At 37.6% G+C, this 16,399-nt stretch overlaps 1 protein-coding gene across 7 annotated transcripts in view; it reads right to left on the bottom strand.

The window, feature by feature from the left end:
- Nucleotides 1–463: 463 nt before the first annotated feature.
- HS3ST5 (heparan sulfate-glucosamine 3-sulfotransferase 5) overlaps nucleotides 464–16,399 on the bottom strand; it is a 195,183-nt gene continuing 179,247 nt past the window's right edge. For all 7 annotated transcript variants that reach the window (XM_038177187.2, XM_038177186.2, XM_072036093.1 and 4 more), the window contains 2 exons: nucleotides 7,256–7,394; nucleotides 464–2,214 (listed from right to left, as the gene is read on the bottom strand). In XM_038177187.2, the coding sequence (XP_038033115.1) occupies nucleotides 1,284–2,214; nucleotides 7,256–7,362 (1,038 nt within the window). In that variant the 5' untranslated portion in view covers nucleotides 7,363–7,394 and the 3' untranslated portion in view covers nucleotides 464–1,283. The remainder of the gene's footprint in view (nucleotides 2,215–7,255; nucleotides 7,395–16,399) is intronic.

The following is a 16,399-nucleotide window of genomic DNA, read 5'->3' as shown; positions in this document are numbered from 1 at the left end:
CGTGGTTGTTTCTGAACAGATGCATATGCTATCATATAAAAGTAGAAGAATCACAACAGTTTTGCCTGACTTCTGAAACATCACCAGCTTTCAGCGATGAAATCTCTATAACTCCTAGTCCGCTTTGTCTGACTGTTGTTTTGGTTTCAATGGATGTTCTGTGTTTCTGATATACCTGTTTATACCAACAGTTTACAGTCATTCTTTAGCCTCATGGGCTACTGCAACTGAATTAATTATTGCAAAGTGCTGTAACAGAACAGCAATAATGTTCTTTGAGCTGTGTATAACACCGGATTCCCAGACGGCTGAGTTTTTTAATAAACTCAGCTTCAATTCATGTATCGGTTTTCTCGACAGTCTAGAAACCAAATATACACATGCAACTCTTACATGTACATGCACATGATTTATCTGGGATAAAGCCCCACAATGATGTACATCAAACAAAGGTAAAAAGCAGTTGCACATATAGTTAACTTTAATCCATTCCATTTTTAAATACCACAATAAATTTAATTTTCACAATAAATTAAATAGCCATATTCAGTTTACAAAATAGAATTACTTAGTGTGAAACCAGTATTTACAAACATTGTACACTATGTACACGATGTTTATCTTTGTCGACACACAAGCATAGAAGAAAAACTTATTTGACCTTTCTTTGACACATGATTGACATGCTACAAGTGACACTATGGTCCATACATTAAAACAATAGTGCAAACTCACCACAGGAACTCCAAAACAATGTAGTTTGTATGAGATAAGTTATTCATTTCAAATAATAAGAAAATAGTACTATCCACTCTCATTGTAAAAATTCAGCACTATATTTAAAGTGTCAGTATTCCTTTCAACAATATACATACCAAATATAGCCTGAATATTATTCTTTCTCACAGCTTCACATACTTTTGACATGAATTTGTATGGCATAAACTAACATTCCGTTTAGGTCAATAATTATGTCACACAAACACTTCACCAAGCAAGAGGAACACTGACCCTTTTAATGGTGTCTGACTTTGTTTCCCTAAATACCTCCTTTTCCTTTATTAGTATATCTGAAAAGACACAAATATGTTGATGGTAAATTATGTTAGTTACTACTCTGTAGAAAAAATTTATCCCACCGTATATTTGGTCACACACTGCATATGTACATGTATGCATGAAAAGAAGTCACTTTGATAGCCGTGTCTATGAAAAGTGCATATTTTAGCAGAGACATTACTTCATGTCTCAGGTGCAACAGAAAGTTTTGTATGAAGTTTAGGTTAGGGCCAGTTAAAAGTCCTCCCAGTGATCTGGTAAAATTTTTGATTAAAAGGATGAAAGAACTTGCGCAATTTGGTAATGACAGAGGTATCCACCTCTGGATGAATGCGTCCCTTGCTACCTGCCAGGCACTTGTTAAATACAATATTAAATCGCAAACAATAAAACCCTCTGGTGGCATTGAAGTATAAATTGTACTGACTTATCCTTGGAGGAAGATTTAGGAACTTCTCAACCAGCTGGAGTTCTGGTAGTGGTTCTGTGATGAGCCTGTCTCCATCTACTATATGAAATTGTTCAATTGGGAAGTATTTTAACCACCTCTCCAGATGTTTTGTGTAGATGCTGGTTCTCACTGCCTTGTACTTAGTGTTCACTTCGCAGGTATTAGGATCAATTGCCAGCTTCTCAAATTTGTAGTAGGTTTTGTTCTTTCTTTCTTTGCCTTCCAGCACCTGAGTATAATCAGAAATAGCTCTTGTGGTGGGTTCCCTGACAATGATCAATAACTTGATAGACGAGTTCATTTTGTAAATCCTCTCAGGTACTTCCTCAGTGATAAAATATGCAGGGCTTTTCTCAATTGTTATTTGATGAGGGTAAGAAAAAGGCATTTTTTTCCGGTACCACTCAATCCCCTTGGCATAGTTCTCATCATTGTCAAAGAAGTGAATCTCTTGGGAAGCTTTGACCACTGCAGGGTGAAGGTTCAGCATCTCTAGCAGTGCGCGGGTGCCTCCTTTCCGCACACCAATGATGATGGCCTTGGGAAGCTGCTGAACCAGATTGTGCAGTCGTATTTGCTCCTTTGTGGCATTGCCTTTTCGGAACTCGTGGAGTAGCCCTCGCTTGAACTGCAGAGCTCGCAGTGCAATTTCTTCCTGGCCACGGGGTCCAAACTGACCATCGATGGGGCAAAGGGGCTGCAGTCTGTAATCAACAGAAGATGTATTTGTAAACAGAAGCCATCTTTTAAGACAAGTTTTCTGTACAGTTCATAGAAACCTTTTGCAATGTGGTGTTTTTCAACTTTTCTTTTATTCTGCCAGAGATTAGTAATTAGTGCAAATGGTTTGATTATTTATTCTGGTATTTTGCTATGATCTGTCTGAATAACCCCTTCCTCCACCCTTCTGCTCTTTTCAAGCATAGGCACCGTGATTACTGTTCTCGGAGCTTCTTGAATCTTACCTCACCTCCCACATTACCAATTAATTTGAGATTGCTTCAGCAGTTCTTAAAACATTCTAATATGAGTTTTTATTTGGTCATTTTGATCCAAATATCCAGCTCATCTAAGTACTGTCTTTCCAACACTAGTCCTATTCTAGCCCAACTTCTTTCTTCTACTTCCCATTGCATTATTAGCTACTGATCCAGCTTTTTTAGTGAAGAGGAGAAAAAGAGGTTAAAAACAACTCTCTAGGCATCAACTCTCAATATTTTCCCTCCTGTTTAGAAGATATCCATTATTTTTTCCTGGGGCAAAATCAGAGAGACCAAGGTTTTGAATCAGACATGGTTAGTGAAGAACAAAAAAAAAAAAAAAAAAAAACAAGAAGAGAAATTTTCAAAAATACATTTATTACATCATTGTATCTATGATTTTCTTATCACCATTTGTGTATCCTCTCTCTGAACCAACCATTTGTGCTTTAATGTTTCCTCTGTTGCCCCTGTTTGTCTGAGCTATTCTTTTACAATCACCTGCAATTATTTCATGTAATTTCTACTTTTCTAATGCTTCCTTCTTGTATTTGATGTCAAGGAATGTAAGAAATGAGTCAGTAAGAAAAATATTAAAATTTTGCTCCTACAGGACCTTGAAAAATCCCTCACTTCCACTCCCAAATCAGTGCTTTGCTCTTTATACAAGCCAATGTTACACTGAAGATGAAATCAGTACATAGGCAGAACTTCCAAGGTCCTACAGAAAAAAAATAACATTAATAATTTTGCAGAGCCATGCTCTCCAAAATTAAAGATATCTAAGAACAAAGGTTGCCTAGGCAATTCTAATATGAGCTCACTGTGCAAGTATATTATGATACATTTTTTAAATTACATGACCACATGCTATTATTTTTTCACAGGACCCCTGCCTCAGCCAGTATACCAGATGGGTAATGCTCATTAATAACTGTTTAGGTATTCAGTATTTATTCTGGTTCCTCAGCATGTGGCCCCTCACTCATTTACTGTATATTATTCAAACCTTGCTTTCAGGACAGAATTATTTATTTCTTTGTGGCATTTCCATCCATCACTGCTTGTTGGGGTCTCCTATTTGACACTGATGCTAGGACAATTGATGTCTGGGACAAAGTAAGTTTGATCCCTCTGCATGACCCAATAGCTGCTTCCTTGGCTATCCAGATGCTGAGAGATATACCCCATTCAGGCAGAGCTGAAGAAATAACCCAGATGAAATTGCTGGGTTCACATGAGCTTTAGATAAATCCTGCAGACTAATGACAAAGTGTGATGAGAAGTGAGTTCCTGCTATTTCTTTTCTTAAGTTTCTGTTCTCTTCATTTGCTCTCTGCCATCTACTGAGTAAGAGCCTGACTTGGTCACAAAAATTGTTGCAACATGGATGCAAACCTGCCTGAAAGCAACATCTGAAACTACTTGACTGTGATATTTGGTCAGACTGTGGTGTGGCTAGTAAGAGTCTTTCTGCTGCAACAAGGTGGCAATTAAAAGCATAAGAAACAGAAGTTGCAATTGCTATCTCTGTTCTTCTATTCCCTCTCCTTCTGTGTATTTGTTATTTGTTTTCAAGCAAAAAGGATTCCACAACAGCAGTTCCAGACCCATCTCAACTAATTTTATCTCTTTCCCTCAAAAAGACAGTTAGCACTGCCTTCAGTATAACACAACAGCTTGTCAAACAGGGTGGCTTCCTTTAAAGTAAATAAATACTTAAGATATCCTGTAGCCTAAGGGAAAGATTGGATGTTGTTAAGAGTTCTTCCTCAACACTTTACATTTCAGTATTTTCACTCTTTCCCCTTTCTTCTTCTCTCTCTAAACAATATCCTTTAAAAGACCATGGTGATTGAGGGATTAAACAAGCATCAACTCTGGGTAGTTGAACTCTGAGATACAACTGCTTACCATACTAATATTTTTGCTTCTCTGAGTATTTTTTTCCCATTAAAATAACAGAATTGTTTGTGAAGAAAGAATATGTGACATTTATTGTATCATTGAAGCTGTTCTCCCAAAACAGTCAGTTTCTCAAACAGCTATGGTAAAACTTCACAGATAGTCTTCTTGAGAAAATCCAGCATAGGCAATCTCAGAAAACTATATTTTTGATAAATATCTGTCCTGTTTTTTTTGGCTAGGATAGAGTTAGTTTTCCTCCTAGTAGCTGGTAGAGTGCTATGTTTTGGATTTAGGATGAGAAAAATGTTGATAACACACTGGTGTTTTAATTGTTGCAGAGCAATGCTTACACTAAGCCAAGGACCTTCTCGCTCTGTTCTGCCAGTGGGCAGGCTGGGGATGCAGCAGGAGCTGGGAGGGGACAGACCCAGGACAGCTGGCCCAAACTGGCCAAAGGGATATTCCATACCATCTGACGGCATGCTAAACAATTAATACAGGGGTCTGGTCGGGGTGTGGGTACTGCCTGTTCAGGGATAGGCTGGGCATTGGTCGGCATCGAGTGGTGAGCAATTGCATTGTGCATCACTTGTTTGTACACATTATCATTATTATTATTATTATTATTATTATTATCATCATCATCATCATCATTTATTTTCTGTCCTAATAAACTGTCTTTATCTCAACCCACAGGCTTAATTTTTCTGATTCTCTCCCATGTCCCAGAGAGGGAGGGGGGAAGGGTGAGCAAAAAGCTGTGTGGTGCTTAGTTGCTGTCTGGTTTAAACCATAATGGTATAAAAACAGCTAAAATAAGTCTAGGCAATCTTAACAAGTAGTGTTGCTGCCTTCACTGTCTCTCCTTACCCAAATCAGTGGCTAATTTGGTCCCAATACAAATATCACAGTGTCAGGAGATTAAGAGACTGTTTCCAGCATAAGCAATTTGGAGCATCAGAGTCGAGTGTGGAGGCTCCTCATGCTGACAGTAAGAGAATCAAGCAACTTGAAGATTGATACAGATTTTCTCAAAACTTCTAGGGGAAAAAATTGTTTGAATTTCTACAAGCGAAGTAGCTCCATGCACTCAGGATCCCAAGGACAGGGAACTTCCCTGGTGGGAGGTGCTCATTTGATCAGACTTTATGACTCAATGAATCAGATAAGCTATCAGTAATTTTCTAAGAAAACTCAAATAATTCTTGAGGCTGTTAAATAAGCAATCTCTAGATCTCTTCAAGTTTGGACTGCGCCATAGTGCAGAGGTGGAACATTTCCAGTTAATTAATACTTGTCTCATGTTTTCTAGTGATTCTTTTCTCTGTTTTTCATAACAAGTGCAAATAAAGGGCTTTGTTTTCACAGTGAGTTTTTTTTTTTTTCCGCATTGGGTAATGCAAGAAAATTAAACTGATTTTTATTGCCATTGGCAACATTATATATGAAACCTGCGGAATTCACTGCCACAGGAGGTCGATGAGTCAAATACTGTGGTGAGTTAATTTTATGGCCATCAGTAAATTCTGTAGATGTGCAAGCATAGACAATAGCATAAGGTTAATTAGATTTCATGCCTTCCAGCACAAAATATACTGTTTCAGGGACCAATAAGGACCTCTGCCTCCATTTCTGGAATCATCTTAATCTCAATGAAGTTTTCACCTCTAGAGCATCAGAGATGCTTTGATCACCAGGGGAAGAAAGATAAATCCTGGGGCTTAATTTGCAATATAGTTAGTCCTAGCTGAGAACATGGCCTCCCTCTTCTTCTGAAGTGGGGATAAGCAGATGAAGAAGGCAGGTAGTGACCCTCGATGGAATTCAGTTGATGTTAGGTATCTCTATTTTCAAACAATTTTCCATGCATTATTTATTCAGTGTTGTGTCACATAGAATCATAGAATCATAGAATATCCACATGTTTGAACTCAACTAATATTTTCCGTGTTTTTAAATAAGATCACTAATAAGACACTCACAAACTGTCTATCAACTTCTGGCAATCTTAAAGTCTTGTTTCATTCATTCTTTCAAAACAGCTTTTTCTATACTGTCTTTGTATAGCATCTACAAGAGTAATCTCAGGTCATTGTGAAGATAGCAGAACCAGCACGGTCAGTTCTGGTAACACCATGGTTACATTCTCAATAACAAGCCAAAAATTGGCCTGGTCAAAAGTGCCAAATACTCTTTGATTACCTCTTCTGGACTTTATACTGCTCTCCAGGAAATCGCTTGCAGAGACAATTTACTTATTTAGCACTTTCAACTCTAGAAAATACTGGCTAATTAATGCAGTTAAAATTCTCAAACCCTGCAGCAATCGTTCAAGTGAAATAGTATTCAAAACTTGACGAGCTACTCTGCAGGCTCATACTTAATTTTAACTACCACTGTAGCACATTAATTGCTAGCTCGTAAATTTAGTAAAGATGGTATATAAATACATCATAACTGTTTTGCTGAAAGTAGAGGTCAACACACAGATGCACATAGACTAAAATGAACTACCGTAATGGCATTTTTACTGGATGTTGTATTATTTCTTCTCTGAAAACAAGTGTCAATGTGCTTAGAATACAAATGGGCAGACAGAAATACTTTGACAGGGATGACCTGCAACTTAATTTTTCTACTCTGTTCTCCAAAAGGAAGGAAAGACCAATGAAAATCAGTATTAGGATGGACAGCCTTTCTATATATGAGAAGGAAGGAAGGGAGGGAGGAAGGAAGGAAGGAAGGAAGGAAGGAAGGAAGGAAGGAAGGAAATATAAAAAAAATCAGACCTTTTAAACAAAGGCTCTGACAATCTGAGCACATTTACAATTACGAGAGCAGCTACTGAATGACTTACCTATCCAAGCTCCCAACTCTGGCAACTAGATATAGGAGACTTCCAATAGCAAGGCTGCCTAGCACAAAGAGCTTCTGTCTCAGCAACGCCTGCTGTTTGAATAGCATGGCCCTCCATCAATCTTCAGGACTTCTTCAGTCTGCAGAGACAAGAACATATAAAGCTCTCATCAGAAAACAATATGCAGGGCAATGTTTTTAACAGGCTTTTGGTCGGTTGTTGCAAGTAATTAAGCCACATTTGCAAATAATCTTTCAAAACTGCAAAATGAGTAGTTAAAACTTGTTTATTTGTTACTGTTTCTGTCTCACATAGTAACACCAGCCAGTGCATCTGGACAAGGGAGATAATTCTTTAAGTTATGTTTCAGCTACAACCACCATCACTAGGGCTCTCTAATAGTCACAGCTTAGGGCTTGGCTGTGTTAGAGGTTTGTATAGTAATAGCATCAGCAACTGGGCTTGAAGATCCTGTGCAAAGAGTGCATGGGACAGGTTTACTGTGTCTCTATTATATTATTAGAATGTTAACCATACAGAAATCTAAACTACTACATTTCCTGATCTGTGCCAGCAAGCTCTTGGTGTCAGACCTGAGAAGCATGTAGCTAGGGTGGGCACATGGATGTTTTTTCAACAGCAGTGCGACAGCGTGTGACATATCCTGTCAACTCTCCTTGCGTGTCAGCTTTGGCTGGAGAACCCCCTAAGCACTACATCTGCCTGACACCGGCCTTGGCTGTCACCTTAGGACCTGGTGTGATGCAAACTGTTGCCTCTGAGCTGAGAATGTCCTTACTCATTCCCAGTTTATAGGAACAACTAAGCATGGACTTAAATTTCCTTTTCTGATGTGTGCCAAAGATTAACAAAAACCCACTGTCCTGATTTTGTTGAGATCAATTTTTTTTTCTTCCTTCCATACTAGCTCATAGAGTGCTATATATTGGATTTGTAATGAAAATAGTGGTGGTAACACACAAATATGTTACCTGTTGCACAGCAGTGCTTGCAAAGAGCCAAAGACTTTCCTACTTCTTGTGTTGCCATGCCATCAAGGACTGTGGGTATACCAGGACCCATGACGGAAGATATCCAGGACAGCTGGCCCAAACTGGCAAAAGGAATATACCATGACTCTTCCCTCAATATTAGGTTGGTGCTTGGGACTGCAGACCTGTTTAGAAGACTCATTAGACTGGATGCCTAAATACTTTGTTACTGAGAACTGAAGAGAAAGATCATTCCTTCCCTTCAAAGCACAGATAAAGATGATGCTGTTCTTCACTCTGTTCCAGTCTTGGACTTTCTTATAAATGCACAAGAGACTTAAGTTACAAGTCCTCTCACTGGCTCATATCTCCTATCTGCCAGATGAATGTTTTAATCACCAAATTACTTCTCTTGATATAAAAAACAAACATAAACCACTCATTTGTCTTTCCCTAGACCAGGGAATATTTCATGTATTGTGGATCAGTTTCAACAAAAGCAGTTTTTTTTTTTTTTTTTTTCCCTTCTGAATTTTAACAACTTATTTTAAATGATTTTTTTTTTTGATGTCAAGCCTCTTATGTTTTGTGAGTAAATCTCCCTTTGCAGTTCACTTTATTTTATTTTATTTTTTCCCCACCTTTGGGATTGCATCAAGAAAGACAGGGATAGATTATTAGAAGTATATGACTATATGCAGAAGCAGGAAGGGTAGTAAGGTGTGACACAAGGTGTGACTGGCTGCTATTAAACAAAGCCAAAGCCTACAAATATTTATTTGTCCTGCCTGACCATACAGTTATATTTTTTGGCCCAGGAAGCTCTCACAGGATTCTAGGATATAGTTTGGCAGCTATCACAAGCCAGAGACCATTCACTCCCAATAACCAGCATTCATGCAGCCTGTCTGCCTCAGTACTAGGTGAATTGAATGGTAGATCACTCCATATGGATTGTCTTCAGGGCAGTAGGATAGTCAGACTCAAGCACATTTCATTTATTGGTACAGAGAAAGCCTTTGTAACTCTAACCCATCATCTCTTGCATGCAACAGTGGAGCTCTGAGTCCAGCTGAGTCTGTAATACATGTCTGCTGAGTTAATAATAACAATAGCTCCTTAAATAGTCAAGTCATAGCTACATATAACCTATCATACAGAACGTATTGCTTTCCACATAGATAAAAGCAACTCTATAATAAGAACTTTTAAAGATCTTTTTTGCAAAAAGAATCATATAAAACAGAGTAAAAGGAGTTTGCAATGTAAATAGAAAGACAGGAGTATTATAATCCTTTTAAAAATAAATGAGAAACAAAGGAAGAGAGAGATTAAGTGATTTTTTTCAAGGTCACAGAGAAAACCTGTAGTCATAGTGAGATTCAGTGTGAAGTGTCTGCATTCCTATCTACATGATAAGTTTTTTGTTTTGTTTTGTTTTGTTTTGTTTTTGTATACTTTTTCTTAACATCAAACAAAAGATATAAAAATGCTGTATGGAGGAGGAATGCTAGAGATTCAACAAGGCAGAAGAAAACAGTTGAAGATTAATAATTAAGAATAATGCACAGATACTTTATCACTGTTAATATGCTACTGTTAATTACTCTTTTAATTTATTTAATTAAAGAAGAGGGAAGAGAAAGACATGATGATCATGATGAGGATACCAAATTTTCATAGGCTTCCAGTTTTAAATCCTTCAGTGCTACTCTCTCTAAATAAAAGTATAATGTCTGTGTTACAACAATTGGTTCTGAACTTCCTCTCTCAGAAACAGCCCTCTACATGAAACAAAAGTGCTCTCCACATGTCCTCCTTCACACACTCTTGGACTATAGTTAATTCCTCTTTGCAGGTCTCCCTGAGGCTATGGAGGTCTTCAGGCCATAATGAAATCAATTAAAGACAAAACTGAAGACAAGCTGTTACAGGAAGTAAGTTCCACATGGTCTTATTCATTCCATATTCGTGTGTGCAATAAAATTCAATGAGAAAAAAAAAAAAAAAGAAAAAAAAAAGAAATGTTTCCTTTGCTCTGTGTTTCTATGTACCTGTATTTCCACATATGAAAACCTGTTTGGCAGAATATCAAGTATTGAACACTCACTAGAAATGCAAATGTAACATTATTTATTTGATTAAGTATTTTTGTTATTACTTTCAGCATTTAAAGTCTACAGAAGGAGCTTTATTCTAGAGAGGCTGTGTCCCCTATAATACTTTTTTCAGATGTTAGCTGTTTTCATAAAACAAAATATAGAAAAATAATATCTCAGCTTCAGAAATGGCTACATCTTGCACTGGATGTACTGAGACAGCTCCATGTGACAGAGAAGAGCACTGAAGAAACAGTGCTATTTAAGCCACAGAGTTAATGCAACCAGAATGTGGTTAAGGTGAAGGTCCCTAAGGCAGAAATGTTGGAGACTAACACAGCAACACTTAAAAATGGAAGAAACAAGAATTCTGGGACACATTATAAGCTTCACAGTTTACTGTAGGGAATGTGCACTTTTAAACCTAACAAGAAGCTGGAAGGCAAGATAAAATGTAATCCAAAGTGACAAGATTTTAGCAGTTAAGCAAATAAGGATTATATTTTTGGAATTTTGATCTCTGTTAGGGACCATGACTGAACTCACACACCAGGTTCTGAGCAGCAGCAGGAGGCTCGGGGAAGCAGCAGGCAGAACTTTGCCAGTAACTGGATTCTGAATGTGCAACCTCCTACCAAAAGAGATGACAGTATACTGCTGCAAATCTCCAGTGGGCTTACATCACAAACACCTATCTTGAACAATCTAGTTAAATATGAAAATAGACAAAGAAAGTCATTTCCTGGATATCCATAATGCACAAGAACAATATAATTCACAATTTAGAACATGTAATTTCTAGAAATGAAACTGTGCTCAACAGAGAAAAAAAAAAAAAAAAAGAAGAAGATTGAGATGTTTTGTGAATTTCAGATGAACAACTAACCTAACCTGTAAGATTGACATGGAAAAGTTAAATAAAGAGGCTTAATTTAGTGTATTGATGTGTATGCCTCACTCAGCCCCATTTCCCCTGGGAGAATGCAGTGAGAAGAAGGTGTTTATTGAATGAATTGCCAAGAGAAGACAGAGGAAGACCATGTAGAACTATGATAATAATACCATATGAAAAGCAGATGGACTATTCCTATGGAGACAATGATTGTGGACAGAGGAAGATGTTGCAAGTGCTGGCCAAATAAAGCAAATTTTTGGTGAACTCTCCCACAAATTAATTTTAGGTTCAAGTTACGTCAAAGTTAAATTAAGTTTAAATTAAAGATGTAAAATATAAGTAAAATCAGAAGCTTTATAAATACTTGCTAGATTGATGTGGAAGTAAAAGGAATGTTTTATGGGATATGGGGCTGACAATATCAGACAACGGCATCATTCACTCTGGTGGACGTGCTAAAGACCTGAAATGACAATCCAGAAGAAAGCAAGCAGACAGTGACATAAAGCAGGTTACACAACAGGTGTCAATTAGACTGAAGAAGGCATATGCCCTAAGTGTAATTTTAAGAAGCAGGAATCCCATGATATTTCAACAAATGAAATTAAAATCACTTAGGACATTAAGAATTTTCCAGAGTACCGAGACAGAAATATGGTGGCAGTGAAACAAATGGCCTTCACTCTGTGAAAGGGAAGGAATTATAACCCCCTATGCCACTATACAACATAATTGACTAAAATTATTGAAAAGTTCAGTGTGTTATTCAAAAATTTAGTCCATTGGCTAACATAAATAGGTGAAAATGGGAAAACAAAACAAAACAAAACCTTATCAACAATGATGTCACCACTGATATAAGTCTGAATTTGATAACAAATTTCCAGAAGCACTGAAACCAGTTGTTGCTATAATAACCTATTCCAAATAAACAAATAATGAAGCAACATCATCAGAAAGTTGTTTGAAAATTATCAGAGGGAATTTTTCAGACCCCCAGGGCAGAGATAAGAAGATGCTAAGTGAATAAAGCATGGTTGACTACGGAGAGAAGTGTAAGAAAAGAAGGCAACATGAAATCCTTGAATAAGCAGGTTGAAGAGAGTCTTGATGGAGTGATGTGATGTGCTAAGCAAAGTGAAGTACAAACCACTGACAAATATGCACAAAGGAGGCTGAAGAAATAATAAATAAGATTTGTAAAAATTGAATTTATCAATCATCTGGCTTTTAAATTATTATTATTATTATTATTATTATTATTATTATTATTATTATTATTATTATTATTATTATTATTATTATTATTATTATTATTATTATTATTATTTGGCACACCAGCAGGGGTCATCTGTTGACCAACAAATATTTGTCTTCATGCATTGCAAAAATATCTTTGTGTTTATGTAGGATTTAAACAGTGACTGAGAAAACAAGTCATGGAACTGACCACTTGGCACATTTCCATTTCTTTTGCTTTTGCATTATGTTTCTAGGAAGTTAACTACAGCTTCTTGCATTTGTCACTGTGAGTAATATTCATACAGATCAAGCACTTAGTCTTTGTATGAGGTTGGAAAACTCATAGCATTTGGGAAAGAATGAAATTTATCCTTCAAATTGTGTGCATCAGCTTATGAGCTCATGATCTGCATACTCTGGCAGAAATAGCCAGTCATGCACCTGCTCTTCTTTTAGCCTCCTTTAGATCTTCTTCCCTTTGTGCAAGGTCACCACTGATAACAGCCTAGGCCAGTGGCAAGGAAAAGGTACACACTCTGTATTTTTCGCAGTACCCTTTGCTTAGACAGTTTAATTGCAACAATACTGCTGCATCATGTGAAATGCACTAAAGAGTTGCAATGATCATGATAAAGCATAATGTGACATTTCATTAGATAGAGGGTTTTTCATTCCTAATAGAATTGAATAGCCTAAGAACTGACAATTATTATTATTTATTTTTATTTTTATTTTAACATACCACAAAATAAATAATGAAAACAAAAATCTTTGAAAATATGAGATTTCTGTGGGAAGGACAAAGGTCTGAGCCTGTAGAAAGGGAATTTCAATTTTAGTTTTTCAAAAATCTTCCTTAGTAATTCATACTTGCAATATCAAAACAAACAAACAAAGAAAAAACAACAAAAAAAACCAAAAAAAAAAACAAAAAAAAAACACAATTTAATTGCAGATGAGTAATTACATTTCTTTAATCCATTCTTTTTCTCTCTTAAATACTATAGAATGAAATGGGATGAAGTAATGTTAGTACACATTTCAGGATCTGAAGGAAGAGAAGATGGAAACCCTTTCACTACAGGGAACAAGTTCACAGATTCGCATAAATGTCCCTGCCTTCTAAACATGTCCTTTTCTCCATAACTCATATTGACTGAAAAAGTGAAACAGTGGAGAAGAAAATGTCAGCAAAGCTGGCAGAAAATAGTAGTGGATGCAGATAAACTCCAACATAAAGATTTCCTATAATCTTATGCCACTGCTGTGACAATAACTTAAAAATACCTTTTCCTATCTGCTATTATAGAGTTTTGACATTTACAACTGCCTTTAAGCTGCCCTTGAAGCCAGTTCTTTGTGTAACAAAGGTGTAGTATATTTTCTCTAGAAAGTTTGTTTTACTCTGGGATACCATCCACAAACTCTGCATTTGAATGCAGATATTAGGTAAACAGACACATGATTCTTTCACAGAAGTAAGCACACTATCAGTGCTGAAGGAAAACGTTTGTGATTCATATCCGAAATCTGTCATGGCTGGCTCGGGTGGTATGCCTGGATATCTGGGTTCTCTGAAGCCTATAGAGAATAGTAGAGGATACTTATTTAGTCCACTCTCCATAGGTCATCTCAGTCTAGACTCCCTTAGTGCTCATCTATATGTAGTTTTACTATCCCTAGACATTCAATGTGTCAAATGACAATAGTAGATAAGGTCATAACCAGGTCTTTTTCTCATTCCTTTCTCAGTCTGACCTATTTTTTTTTTAAGTCTCAATGAAAGACATTGAGCAAAGTGGTAATCGAAAGAGAGAAACAACTGCAAAGCTGCCCTGTGCCAAACAGATCTGCTGCCAAACTGTCAGAGTAGTTAGGAATCTCAGACTCTTTGATGCCCTTGAGGTCTCAGACACATCTGCTTAGGAAAACTGCCTTATTGCCTCTGAGCCAGCGAGGCAAGCGGCTGTGTTCTGCTGAAAGATGACTAGGCTGCCATGATCCATGCTTAGCTACAGTGCTCCAGGAACACTTCCAAGCACATAGATCTTAATAGGACTTCATTAGTCCAAAATACATATGCCTGTCTCCTTGCCAGCATCCTGGAGTATATTACCCTGCATTGCTCTTCATAGAGCATAAGATTTATCTGATAGGGTTAGCCCTTTTCTTCATATTAATGGTGTTTCCCCAGCTACTTTCCTTCTGAAATCAGCACCTTTCTTGTCTGCTTCATTTCTCAGGAATATTGGAGCTGATGATGCTGTGATAGAAAACCTGTGGAATTGGATTTCTGACTGTGGAAAGTTTATAATAGATACTAATTTCACACTTTTCAAAAGAGAATGCCAACCTCATTTTTTCCGTCTGGCATTATGACAGCTGCAACCAAAAATTGACAGAGAAGAACTAGGGAACATTGGCACTTTAGGAATCAACAGGTAAGTACCTGTGAATTGTCCCAAAAGAATTAGGGAGGGCTCCTCCAAAAAGGTGATACAGCCTATAGCCCAGATATTTTGCCCCTATACCAATGTACAACAGATGGGAAACAAGCAGGTGGAGTTGGAAACCACTGTGCAACTAGAAAACCATGACCTAATGTCTGTCATGGAAATATGATGGGACAAATCAAACAAAAGGAACACAGCAATTAAGGGCTACAAGTCTTTCAGAAAGATAGACAGGGAAGGAGGGGCATGGTGTTGCCCTCTGTGTTAAGGAAGGGATATATATTACAAAGAGCTGCCTCTGAGAAACACACAGAGACAGGTTGGGAGCTAGTGTGTGAAAAGTTAAGGTCCAGACGAATAAAGGTATGGTTATGGCCTACTAAAAGCCACCTAATCAAGGGGAGCCTGTTGACAAGGCCTTCCTGCTTTAGCTACAAGAAGCACTGAGCTCACAGGCTCTCGTCCTGATGGGGGACTTAATCCCCTGTCTACTCACTGAGAAAGCTACACAGGAGGCTATAAGTGACCCAGGAGTGTGTCAAGGATAACTTCTTGATCCAAATTTTAAACAGACCAGCCAGAGGAGAAGCATACTGGACCTGGTCCTCACCAGTAAATATAAAAGTACAATAAAAGTACATACAAAACCTCATGAAAGAGGTTTGAACTGGAGGCAGTCTGGGCCGCAGTGACCAAGCCCTAGTTGAGTTTGTGGTCTCAAGGAATATGAGACTTGCAAAAAGCAAAATCAGGACCCTTTGGTAGAGCAAACTTGCAGCTGTTAACCTAGTGGATGACATCCCCTGGGACACTGTCCTTAGGGACAAAGAAACTGATTAGAGCTGGCAGCTCTTTAAGGACTTCAGAGTGCAAGATTTGGGTTTATGACTCTGTGATCTGCTTCTTCTGCAGCTGCAGATTTCCCTGTGTATCCTGTGGAGCAGTCAACTCTCTCTTGCCCACCTGCATATCCTTATGTAGATCACTTGCTCATCTCTTTTTGCTTGTCCAAACTTATATCCCGGACTGCTTCACTACAGATGAAAAAACACCACACTAATTAGTATAGAGCACACATTCTGGATCAGTAGCATCAATCTTTTACTCAGACCCTTAATCTGAGCCATCTTCAGCTCAGATTATATGTATATGTATATATTTTTCTTCCCCCCCCCCCCCCCCCCCGAGATTTACCACTTTATCTTAAATACTTCAGTGGTCTTTCCTCTGGCCTTGACAAATATAACTTTGCTCCGTTCACACCTATTCTGAACAATGTTGCTAAGATCATTTTTACAGCTTGTGTCTCTGACCACACCACATTTGTCTAGGTATCCTTTTCCTGTCTTCCCTTCTTCTCCATGCCTTTCTGTATATTTCTATTTCTTCATGTTCCATGGATTTTGTATTGGGGGCACAGGGAGAACAGGAATTTAAAACTTGACCCAAAGACAATTCAGTTA

Source organism: Anas platyrhynchos, chromosome 3 (assembly GCF_047663525.1).
Source record: "Anas platyrhynchos isolate ZD024472 breed Pekin duck chromosome 3, IASCAAS_PekinDuck_T2T, whole genome shotgun sequence".
NCBI lineage: Eukaryota > Metazoa > Chordata > Aves > Anseriformes > Anatidae > Anas > Anas platyrhynchos.
Note: the sequence above shows the minus strand (reverse complement) of the source record. Positions and strands in the feature narration are given on the sequence as shown.